At 40.3% G+C, this 13,031-nt stretch overlaps 1 protein-coding gene across 1 annotated transcript in view; it reads left to right on the top strand.

The window, feature by feature from the left end:
- The window catches only part of LOC308409953 (kinesin heavy chain-like), a 53,854-nt gene extending 43,190 nt beyond the window's left edge, over nt 1-10,664 (top strand). The window contains exons 25-26 of the mRNA XM_080902946.1: nt 84-251; nt 7,222-10,664. Coding sequence (XP_080759072.1) covers nt 84-244 — 161 coding nt within the window. The 3' untranslated portion in view covers nt 245-251; nt 7,222-10,664. The remainder of the gene's footprint in view (nt 1-83; nt 252-7,221) is intronic.
- Nucleotides 10,665-13,031: the final 2,367 nt, after the last annotated feature.

Raw genomic sequence — 13,031 nt, 5'->3', positions numbered from 1 at the left:
ACTTAAAACAAGCCAAGTCTGATATGTGATGTGATAGGCTGTTTGTCTTTACCTAAACTCACCTGTTACCTGCATTCATATAGCCAAGCCAATAAGAGCCGGTCATCAGCACCATCAGAATCCGTCCTTCTCCCATGCTATCCGACCTACCATCAGAGGAGGGGGTGCAGGGTCCAGCCCACAACACCAACCCCCCCGACACCAACCTCAGCAACATCTCCACCAGAACAGCAGCAGCAAGTAGGCTCCAGGTGAGTCACACCTCAGAAACCATGGCACACAACTACAAAGCTTCAGCCACAACTTTATTTCTGTCAGCACTGCTTGTCAAACTGATCTGTTTTATTACAGCTCATTAAATAAAATGCTTGGGAGCTTTTCTACTGTATATTTGAGTGGAGGAAAACAGGATAAAAGACATGCTGTGGGAGAGAGCCAGAGATTAATAATAACTAATGATTAAATGCAGAGAGGTGTATAAACACATAGTGAGTGAAAAAGCTGACTGAAGAAGAAACACCCAGTGCATCATGGGAGTCCCCCAGCAGCCAACACCCACATAGCAAGCAGGTCTGGCCCGGATCTGGTATCAAGCCGGGCCTGCTGGTTGACTTCTGGCATGGTAAGTGGTATGTCATCCAGATGTGGGCCAGGCCTGGCGTAGATGCCACTGTTTATGTTCCTATTTTCCTATTTTAGTTAGAAGAACCAAATGCCATGTTGCAATTAGAGATGGCACGATACCGATACCGATATCATAAATTTGGATATCTGCCAATACCGATATGAATCCGATGTAGTGTGTTTTTTAATCAATAAAACTTTTTTTAATATCTTGCTGCTTTTTGTATAAGTTCATACTCAAGTTAAAAAAAACACTAAAGCTATTCTGTTATACCTTTATGCAAAAAATGCACTGCACCCAAAATATTTCATAGTTCAGCAAAACTGATCAATCTAATAAACTTAAACCTGCTCCATCCTCCCTGTTCTGGTGTTTTAAAGAGTAAGCAACCTAACTAATAGGGTTCTAAAACTCCCAGCAAAAAACCCCAAAAAATAGGGAACCACCCTCCACCTCATGATGCTTAATCGACGTAATCAACTTTAATTTGATGCAGTGTGGAAAAAAAATACACAGAAATAAATTAATTTTGAAGAGTAATTAAATAGATTCATCATCTTTCTTCAACAGAACTGCAGACTGCACAGATGGTTCCCTAAGGAAAAAGTACTATAGCTTACTAGGGTATATTAGACTTAATAGTTACTATATACAGTAATGGACGACAGACAAACGCTTTTAAATCTCCAATTCTCTTACTCGCATTGCTCGGATCCATATTGGAACCTGGGCAGTGTTGGGGAGTAACGGAATACATTTACCGCGTTACGTATTTAAAATACAAAATATGAGTAACTGTATCCGTTACAGTTACCGTTTAAAAAGGTGGTATTTAGAATACAGTTACTTTGTTGAAATAAATGGATTACACAAGGGTATTTTCCTGTTTCATATTATCGCGGGTCAGGACTGTTTGGGTTTTGTTTGTTTTGTTGTTCCAGGCGGCAGCGTTACGGTTGCCATGGTTACAGGGTAACGCTCTCTCTGTGTTTCCTGGGTGAGAGAGCACCTTTTTGTTGTTGTGCTAAGCTAATAGGCAGAATGCTACAGGCATCGCCCTAAATAATGTAGCCTCATGGGCAGTGTAGTCCGTGCTGCAGGGAGAATGGACTGCTATACACGTTATGTGTCTGTGAGCGCGAGGAGGGAGAAAAAGGAGAGTAGAAAAGTACGAGTTGTCATCGAGCAGAAACAGGAGCTGGAAGCACATATTATTATAGCATATATAGCATATAATAATAACCACTGCAGCCAAACAGAGAGCCTGACGAGCCCAGTTGTAAGTAAGCTATTAAGACTTAACTGTACACTGTTCGCGTTTTCCTCCGAAACAATAAGTTCCGTTGGAGCAGCCTTTCAACGCCTCTCTCTGTCTAAAACTTGACCCAGAGAACAAAGTAAAGCTATTTTTCGGCTACGAGCCCAACACGGAACCCGACATATTAGTCAGAGGTCCCTTTACTACGGTTTGGAGCCGCGGACCTTCAGTAACAGTAATAAATCACACAGCAATAGTACATTCATGTAGTTGTAAAAAGCATGATAATATATTAAGAAATCCAAAGTATTCAGAATATGTTACTCTCATTGAGTAACGTAATAGAATACATTACAAAATACATTTTGGGGCATGTATTCTGTAATCTGTAGTGGAATACATTTTAAAAGTAACCTTCCCAACACTGAACCTGGGTGACGCCACCCTGTTACGGCTAGACTCCACCAGTATTTCCTGCCTACCCCTTCCCAACCTGCACAAGAAACGTTACAGGAAACGGGGTAATAGGAGTGTTCTTCGCGTCCGCCTCAAGGCTTACCTTAAAGCAAGGGCTACGGATTATCCAAATGCTGGCCAGGATAGTCTACGCTTTCTCCCCTCCTCCGGAGATAAAGTTTCTTCTCTTAAGTCCTCGCTTCCTTTAGTGTCGAGCCCTGTTTCTTCTCCTGGTTGTTCATCAACCTTCCATCAGTTTGAGCCCGTGTCACTCCTTACTCTTAAGCGATTAGTTGAGCAACTGAATAATACTAATCCTATATATATCCTCCCATCTTGCATAGTATAGGTATATCGACCCGTCAGCTTTTAAACATGCCGTAGTCCAGCCTGGTCTTAAAAAAAGGAACCTTGATTATAATGATTATGTTAATTGCAGGCCGAGCTCCCATTCCTGTCTAAAATTCTCGAGAGGATAGTTTTTTCACAACTCCTGTCGTATTTGGATGCGAATGACATTATTGATAAATTCCAGTCTGCCTTTAAACCACGTCATAGCACCGAAACAGCTTTGCTTAGAGTCCTAAATGATCTTCTAATTGCTGATACTGGATGCGCTGCGGTCCTAGTTCTATTGGATTTATCCTCGGCATTTGAAATGGTCGATCACAGCATGTTGTTAGCGAGGCTTGAGCATAATAATAATGGATTGGATTTATACAGGGAGTGCAGAATTATTAGGCAAGTTGTATTTTTGAGGAATAATTTTATTATTGAACAACAACCATGTTTTCAATGAACCCAAAAAACTCATTAATATCAAAGCTGAATGTTTTTGGAAGTAGTTTTTAGTTTGTTTTTAGTTTTAGCTATTTTAGGGGGATATCTGTGTGTGCAGGTGACTATTACTGTGCAGAATTATTAGGCAACTTAACAAAAAACAAATATATACCCATTTCAATTACTTATTTTTACCAGTGAAACCAATATAACATCTCCACATTCACAAATATACATTTCTGACATTCAAAAACAAAACAAAAACAAACCAGCGACCAATATAGCCACCTTTCTTTGCAAAGACACTCAAAAGCCTGCCATCCATGGATTCTGTCAGTGTTTTGATCTGTTCACCATCAACATTGTGTGCAGCAGCAACCACAGCCTCCCAGACACTGTTCAGAGAGGTGTACTGTTTTCCCTCCTTGTAAATCTCACATTTGATGATGGACCACAGGTTCTCAATGGGGTTCAGATCAGGTGAACAAGGAGGCCATGTCATTAGTTTTTCTTCTTTTATACCCTTTCTTGCCAGCCACGCTGTGGAGTACTTGGACGCGTGTGATGGAGCATTGTCCTGCATGAAAATCATGTTTTTCTTGAAGGATGCAGACTTCTTCCTGTACCACTGCTTGAAGAAGGTGTCTTCCAGAAACTGGCAGTAGGACTGGGAGTTGAGCTTGACTCAATCCTCAACCCAAAAAGGCCCCACAAGCTCATCTTTGATGATACCAGCCCAAACCAGTACTCCACCTCCACCTTGCTGGCGTCTGAGTGGGACTGGAGCTCTCTGCCCTTTACCAATCCAGCCACGGGCCCATCCATCTGGCCCATCAAGACTCACTCTCATTTCATCAGTTCATAAAACCTTAGAAAAACCAGTCTTGAGATGTTTCTTGGCCCAGTCTTGACGTTTCAGCTTGTGTGTCTTGTTCAGTAGTGGTCGTCTTTCAGCCTTTCTTACCTTGGCCATGTCTCTGAGTATTGCACACCTTGTGCTTTTGGGCACTCCAGTGATGTTGCAGCTCTGAAATATGGCCAAACTGGTGGCAAGTGGCATCTTGGCAGCTGCACGCTTGACTTTTCTCAGTTCATGGGCAGTTATTTTGCGCCTTGGTTTTTCCACATGCTTCTTGCGACCCTGTTGACTATTTTGAATGAAACGCTTGATTGTTCGATGATCACGCTTCAGAAGCTTTGCAATTATGAGACTGCTGCATCCCTCTGCAAGATATCTCACTATTTTTGACTATTCTGTGCCTGTCAAGTCCTTCTTTTGACCCATTTTGCCAAAGGAAAGGACGTTGCCTAATAATTATGCACACCTGATATAGGGTGTTGATGTCATTAGACCTTCTCATTACAGAGATGCACATCACCTAATATGCTTAATTGGTAGTAGGCTTTCAAGCCTATACAGCTTGGAGTAAGGCAACATGCATGAAGAGGATGATGTGGACAAAATACTCATTTGCCTAATAATTCTGCACTCCCTGTATAGCCCAAAGCACTTTACAATGCCACTATTCATTCACTCTCGCATTCACACACTGGTGGATGCAAGCTACGGTTGTAGCCACAGCTGCCCTGGGGCAGACTGACAGAAGCGAGGCTGCCATATCGCACCATCGGCCCCTCTGGCCAACACCAGTAGGCGAAGTGTCTTGCCCAAGAACACAACGGCCAGGACAGAGAGCCCGGGGATCGAACCGGCAACCTTCCGGTTACAGATGCGCTTCCCAACCCCCTGAGCCACGGTCGCTCTCCAATAGGTCCTTCTCGGTCAACCTGGGCACCTGCTCTTCCTCCGCTGCACCTGTCTGCTGTGGAGTGCCTCAAGGATCTGTGCTGGGCCCTATTCTTTTCTCGCTGTATATGCTCCCTCTAGGTGCAATCTTTGAGAAATACAATATCGCTTTTCACTGTTATGCTGACGATATACAGATCTACATTGAACTAGCTGATGATCCTGCTCTGTCTCTGCACTGCTTTCAAGAGTGAATGTGTCAGGTCAAAGAGTGGCTCTTAGGAAACTCTCTTATCTTGTCAAGGCTCTGAAGCCAGATGCAGGGAGACATGGAGAGAAAAACATAGGATGACGTAGGGAGATAACACAGACGAACCAGCAACAGGCAGGATAACACACAGGGCTTAAATACACACAGCAGTAATCAAGGGATGGGAGTCAGGAGAGGAACACACATGGGAAAAATCAGAGCTGATGAGACAGGGAGACGTAAATTGAACACCCTCACATGAGACAAAGACCTTCAAAGTAAAACAGGAAACTCACACACGCAAAGACAGACTCAGAGACGCGGGCTTAACACAGACCTGACTACAATAGAGGGGATACACAGAACCAAAACGTAAGAATAAACAAAGATACATCAAGAAATCAAAGATTAACAATACAGAACAGAAAACACTGGGTCACAGACCCAGGACCGTGACATATCTTAAATGATAATAAAACTGAAATCGTTGTATTTGATAGTAATATTCCTCGCGGACAATTTCACGATGCCTTTGGTTCCCTTGCCAGCTCCCTCTCTGACACTGTTAGCAATTGATAAACAAGTGTCCGCTGTAGTTAGATCTAGTTTCTACCAACTGCGTGTCATTTCTAAGGCTAGGCATTATGTTCTGCATAAGGACCTGGAAAAGCCTTTGTGACCTTCTGGAACTGGGAGGTTTGAATCTATTACCCCTGTTCTAGCTGACCTGCACTGCCTACCCATTAAATACTGCATCCAATTTAAAATACTGCTGCTTACTTTTAAAATTATCAACAACACAGACCGTGCGTTTGCCTTGGCTGCACCACATTTATGGAATAACCTTCCTATTGTTATCTGCGCGTCTGACTCTATCCAATCATTTAAATCACAGTTAAAAACCTATTTATTTAACCTTGCCTTTCCTGCTTGTTAATGCCTGCATCTGATCCCTAGACTTACTCTATTTTACCTTTTATACATATCTTTTGTGGTTTTGTGCTTTTAACATGTTTTACTTGATATGCATTTTATGCCATTCCTGTGTATTAGTAACACTGACCTGTTAGCATACTTGGTATTTTGTTATGGTCCTATAATGTTTATAATATTTCTGTCTTATTTTCTGTCTTTTATGTGAAGCACTTTGGTATACCATTGGTTTTTAAATGTGCTCTATAAATAAAGTTGTATTGTATTCTTTTGTTAGAGGATCTTCGGGTAGAGTTTTAAATCTCACATTGATATTCCAGAAGAGCGTAGCGGGTGTATGAGAGTCTTTGTATCTTTCACACACATGTTGTGTAATAGGGGGCAGAATCAATAGAAAAGCAAACAAAAAACAAAATAATGCACCTGTTTTAGGAGCCGAAGTAGCACGCTGCCATCACATCAATCCAAGATTAATTGGATTCCTCACAGTGTTATTGGAGGCCAAGGTAACGCCATTTAAAGTATCTGGTTAGATATCATGTTTTTAAGGTTTTTAGAAAACCCTGATGGACTAATCCCAGGCTATCAAGACTAGCAATTGGGACATGGAATGTCACTTCACTGGTGGGGATAGGTAACGACAGGCCAAGAGGACCATGGGTCAGGCAGTAGCCGAAGCAAAAACCTGGGTTTAGGTGGAATTCGGAGAGGCCGTGCTGAAAGCCTTTTTAATTCTACTGACATGTCATCTGTATGAAAAAGCAGAGTCTGTGTACAAGGGGGGGCAAATTGTCAATCACCGGGAGTGAGGCCACTTAAACAACTCCATGGTTGCAGAAGTCCTGGGGTGGAAGAAGTTTGGCCTAAGTTCCTGAAGGCTCTGGATGCTGTAGAGCTGTTTTGGTGGTTCCCATCTTTGCCCTCCCAGGAAAGTCTATGCCAGGGTGCTGGGAAAGAGAGCACATATCTACATGGATATTAAAGTCACTCGCTATAATTATTTTATCTACACTGATAAAAAGTCTGAGAAAACTGAATAGGAACAAACTCTTTCTCCCGGGTCAGAGTATGTTTAATATTTAATGTTGAAACCCTGAATTAACTGTTTAATCAGTCAGTTTGTTAACTTCTTTCTGAGTCGTCATTTTTTTAATCACTCCCATTCTTCACAGGTAGCAGATGACTCTGGATCAGTTTCCTTTTCTGTGGATCTTTGAACTCTCCTGTTTTCACCACTCTGCCTATACTGGAACCACACCCCACAATGTTCTGCCTTAACAGCCATTCCACCTTAAACAATCCACCTTAACAGCCTTGCCAGCTTAACAAACATTCCACCCTAACGCAGGTGCTCTCTCTGACTGTTTTCTGAATTTTTGTTGTTGTTCTTTATTCTCAAACAATCAAATATCTTCAAAGAATTACCGCTAAGAAAAGTTAGTATCTTCTTTTTTTTTTTTTTTAACTAAATGACATTTTTAGATTTTGGGGTCTCTGTTGCCTTTATTACACAGCACAGTGGAGAAAGAGAGGAAGGATGCTCTCGGATCAGTTCTGCCTGGTCGCTGCATCTGGTTGCCTTTAGCTGTGAGCTAAACCTGAGTCTGAATCTGAGTCTGTAAACCTGTCAGTGTTTACTCATCATGTTTAAGACATTCAACTCTCAGATTTAAAGCAAACAGATTTTTCACAGAGGTGCAGAATTCCTCGTTTGAAATTAAATTAAAAAATAGTTTATTATCTTTAAAAAGTGTTATTCTCCAAACCTAGGTAATCTGGAAATGCTGCTCCCTGATTCCAACTCCACCCAAGGACAAAAACTTTTAGCAGTCTAAACTCTACGCAGCCGTTTGTTGACTTCGGCAGTGAGCCACGCCAAAATAAAGGTCCCTAATGTTCCCTGCCCAATATGAAAGTCAAACAACAGATAGATTTCTAACCCAAGGTCCTACTCAAACAAGAGAAAACAGATTTCAACAGAAAAGGCTTCTCATTCATATCAGGCTGCTGCCGTGTTTAACATATAGTGAAAGAATACTCCAGGTTGTCTAATTTACAAAACTATTAATAACTATTTACAAAGAGCTTGATTAGGTCTCACAACGCCACACACACAAGTTCACTCACTTTACTCACTAATGAACTTTTTGACTCAGGAGTTTCACACAGAGAACACTCAAAAGTTACCATCAGAAACACACAGCTTGTTGTCCAGTCTGGGAACAGGAATCCAAGCAAACAACTCGGCTGTCAAGATATACCCACACAGGACCCTGGGAGGGAGGAGAGAGAAAAACCCACACCCACATTCTCTGGTGGGAGGGGTCACACAAATAAAAACACACATAACAATGATACTAAAATCAGTCAGGGCTGTAGACTAACTTTTTGCCACAGTTGCCTGGTGCACCTAACTTTTTTTCCTTAGGTGCACCACCACCTGTCAACACAAAGTTCTTTGTTTGGAGCACATTTCTACAAGAAAGACAAGTTACTGAAAAAATTGTTTAAAGTGCTTCACTGAGCTGAAATTTAAACTTAAAACATCTCAAGATATATTCAATAAAAAGAAAATGTAAATTACAAAGACCTGAAAGTGCCTGACAGGCTTCAAAATGAACATCTCAGTATCTGAACAGCTTTATATCTTATGGACCCTCCCCCATTACAGTCACATGGCCCTCAGATGTCCTGTAATCTGGCCTTTTCCCCCTTTTTCCCCATGTGTCTGTGATGACACCTGTAACCCGGGCACACGTGACATCATTACTGTACATGGGGTTTACCTTCAAGACATTTTTCTTGTGAAGAATTATTTTGGACTTGAACTTAGTGAACGGAACATCTTCTTTGGGAATATCGTAGGCAATGTTAAACTTAATCATCACATCGGCCTCCTGTGACGACCTGTTTGCTGCCGCTGAAAGGCAGTGGGGAGAAGCCAGTGCATTTATCGCAGCATATAATGTGTTTTCTGAATGCACTGCTTTTTCAGCGTTTCTTTTTGAAACGTATTAGCTGCAGTCACAAATGCAGTATTGCTGGCCACAGTTTCTCCACACTCACTGCAGTAAATGCAGTGCGTCATGTTGTCAGCTTTACTGTATCTTAGCCAGGGAAACTGGTCAAGCCGCTCTCTTCCCAACGTATACACTTTACGCCTTTACTGTCAGTGGGCTCTGAGTCCATCGTATGTGGCTCATTATCTGATGCCGTCTCTGAACCAGTGTTAGACATAACCTGAGAGGTTGATGGCTCCGTGTCAGAGCACTCGCTATGAATTTCAGAGGGATCAGGCCTTAACGAAACAGTTATCAATCGTTCTTTTCATCTTTTCTCATTACCCACAACTACAGCCACTTCTATCAGGTCTAGGCTGCTCACCTCTGTCTATCTGCCTGCACCTTCAAATGTACACACACAGGCTTACATCTGGACCATGACCAATCAGAGAGCTCCTGCCCCTCACTATCTCTGATTGGTTTAGACCACGATACAGGCATAATGTGTGATGTTTTCTTTACTTGAATGACTGGTTGCACCGGTGCGACCTAGGATTCTTTTAGTCACACCACTGAGAAGTTAGGTCGCATGTCACACTCTAGAGCCTTGTTTATGTTGATGCATTAAAAACCTCAAATCTTTTTTTTTTAATGAAACAAATGTTTCTCACATTTTTTTTTTCATTTTGAAATAAAAATTTCAAAGTGTTACAACTTTTGATTATATGAGTTTTTAAACCATAAATATGATTGCAGCTTTAAAAGACGCTGCTAGAGGAATAAAATTCAGGAAATTCCAGGAACATGATCGAAAGTTTTTCTTTTTTTCTTTTTTTAAAAAATGAATTTAAAACTTGTTTTCCTGACGACAGTGTTGGATTGCAGATATTGATTGTGTGTTTTTAATGTGTTTATTACTGAAATGTAATTTAAGGAGTTTATTTTACTGTTTATTTATTAGCTTAAAGTGAAAAATGTGTATGTTACTTTTGTCACCCAGCTGGAAATGATCATGTGTCAGTGTGTTTGTGCGTGTGTTAGTGTTGTGGTTGTTGTTGTGAATCTGTAGTAAGTTTACAGAGCGGCGAGGCTGATGAATGACAGCTTCAAAGTGACACGATCAGCTGATGGCAGATGTTGTGAACAGGAAGTTAGTGGCATGATGTCAGCCAATCAGAACATCATGTTTTCTGCAGTGTTTGTGGTCACTTTACATCTCCAACATTATTCAGTATTGAAAGCAAACTAAAGCACATCTGTTTGTAAGTGTTTATTGATGTATTGGTAATGTTTACGTGCTGCTAATGAAAGTGTTTATCATAACTATGTTCATAATGTGCTGTAAGAACAAAGTGATACTGAAGTGATTCACAGGTTGTTGTAAAGACATCGAACATCACGTGTTTCTGAACTTGTCAAATAAAGTGAAAAATTGAGTGTTTATCTGACATCAGGAATAGCGTTTACTTCTTAATCATTTATTTAAACACTGGAAAAATTTGAGATCGGATGATTAAACTGATAAATTTTTCATATACAGGTCAGTGATGTATCTGGCTTAAGTAGTTAAGCTCGTGATTAATTACAACAGCTGTAATCGGGTTTATGTGAACTATTGGCATCGTTATTTATTTATGTTATATTTTGCACTCTGTTTTTGTTGAGATGGTGTACGCATCTTCAACACATTTGCTATTTTAACTGTCTTAAGGAGTGGAATGTCCCTTCTATTTTTTTTCTGTTTCTTGTAAAAAATCTAATAAAATTCAAGTCTTAAAAAAACACTGGAAAAATTCTAGAATAACATTTATAAAACAGACTTTTAGTCAGCCTCTCATGAACTGCCACTTTACCGTGACACTTTGGGGGTATCCAAATTCATGGGCTACATCCTCCTGAGGCCGCATTTGTTGGCCGACATGCCGACTCCTCCAAATGCAGCCGACAAATGCGTCCTCCTTTTCTCCAAATTTGAAGGATGGGTCGGGTGTGTCCTTCGTGGCCCACCATATCCCAGAATTCATAGCGCGGCCCAGCCAATTCCAGTTTCCAACAATGGCGGTCACTACTAAGTTTTTAATATTAGGCAGACTACCACCAAATATGAATTCTGCGAACATTAGTCTCCTGCTAAAACCAGGCAAAGACCCTTTATTTCCCTCAAGCTATCGTCCAATTTCTCTTTTAAATGTAGACCTTAAAATAATCTGCAAAACTCTCTCAAAGAGATTAGAGAAAATAACCCCCTCTTAATTCATCCTGACCAAACTGGTTTCATAAAAGGTCGGCACTCCTCAACAAACACTCGTAGATTACTTAATTTAATAGACTGCTCATACAATAAAAACATCAAAACCATAATATTATCTCTAGATGCAGAAAAAGCATTTGACAGAGTTAACTGGAAATTTTTATTCGCAACTTTACACAAATTTGGTTTTGGAAACTCTTTCATAAACTGGATAAGAATATTATACAATTCCCCAACAGCTCGTATCAGAACAAATGACCAGACATCCTCCAGCTTCTGTCTCCTGAGGGGCATCAAGACAGGGATGCCCACTCTCCCCTTCACTTTTTGCAATTTTTATCGAACCTCTAGCAGCAGCATTTAGACAGGCTACAATTAAGGGCATAAAATGTAAGAACATAGAACATAAAATCAGTCTCTATGCGGATGATGTGTTGCTTTTTCTGCAAAACACACAAACCAAGCTCTCTGAGGTAATTACTCTAATAAACTGGTTTTCAAGAGTTTCAGATTATTCAATTAACTGGCCAAAATCTACAGTTCTTCCCATTAACTGCTCCTTCCATAATTCTTCCTCTGCCCCACTACAATCTGGAAATATTAAATATTTAGGTATTAATGTTTCTCCTAAGCTTTCAGACTTAACTAAATTAAACCACATCCCACTTCTAAAGAAAGTAGAAGGCGATCTGACTAGATGGAAATCTTTACCCATATCACTCATGGGAAGGGTCGCCACTATAAAAATGATGATCTTGCCAAAAATAAATTACTTATTTTTGATGATCCCTAACAAACCATCACAAGATTGGAAATATATGAATCCAGAGATCTGAACCAAATTCCTTTGGAAAGATAAACCCCCACGTATCAGCTTAAAAACGCTACAAAGAACCAAGGATAGAGGAGGATTAGATCTGCCTAATTTTCACCAATACTTCTTAGCCAACAGGCTTCAGTTCATCTCAGAATGGTTAAAACATACCTTCTTAGATGAGCCCTGGCTAGATGTTGAACAGGCACTATGCAATGATCTAGAGATTTCAGACCTACCATTTATTAGCTCAAACATCAAAAGACATGAATGCTTTAAAAGTATCAACATCAGCTTTTCTCTGACAGCATGGTGGGAGTTTCTAAAAATAACGGAGTCTTCATTAATCCCATGCAAACGTACACCTATCTGGAATAACCCTGACATATTACAAAACAATAATATGATTAATTTCCCAGAATGGAGTTGTAAAGGAATTAAATACTTAGAATATATATTAGAGGGAACAGAATTTATTCCATTTGACAGACTAGTTGCACAATATGGGATCAACAAGAAAAGATTTTTAGAATATCAACAAATTAAATCCATAGTAAAAAAGAAATTTAACCTCAGTCAAGTTGAATTACAAACACCACCAAGTGCGGTACATTTTCTTACTCTTAAATCCCCCAAATTATTATCTAAAATATACAGAACACTTTCTAAATTAGATGAATCAATATCCCTTCCTATTGCAAAGTGGGAAGCAGATTTATCAGTCAGCTTAGACCAAAACTTCTGGTCTCAGGTATGCTTAAAAACCTTTAAATTGATTAAAAATCCCAGTCTGCAATTAATACAATACAAAACACTACATAGAGTGCACTATACAGATCATTGGATGTTCAAGATGGGCTTTACATCTTCCAACAACTGCTCACATTGTCAAGGCAATACACCAGACAATTACAT

Source organism: Rhamphochromis sp. 'chilingali' (assembly GCF_963969265.1).
Source record: "Rhamphochromis sp. 'chilingali' genome assembly, chromosome: 14".
NCBI classification, from domain to species: domain Eukaryota; kingdom Metazoa; phylum Chordata; class Actinopteri; order Cichliformes; family Cichlidae; genus Rhamphochromis; species Rhamphochromis sp. 'chilingali'.
Note: the sequence above shows the minus strand (reverse complement) of the source record. Positions and strands in the feature narration are given on the sequence as shown.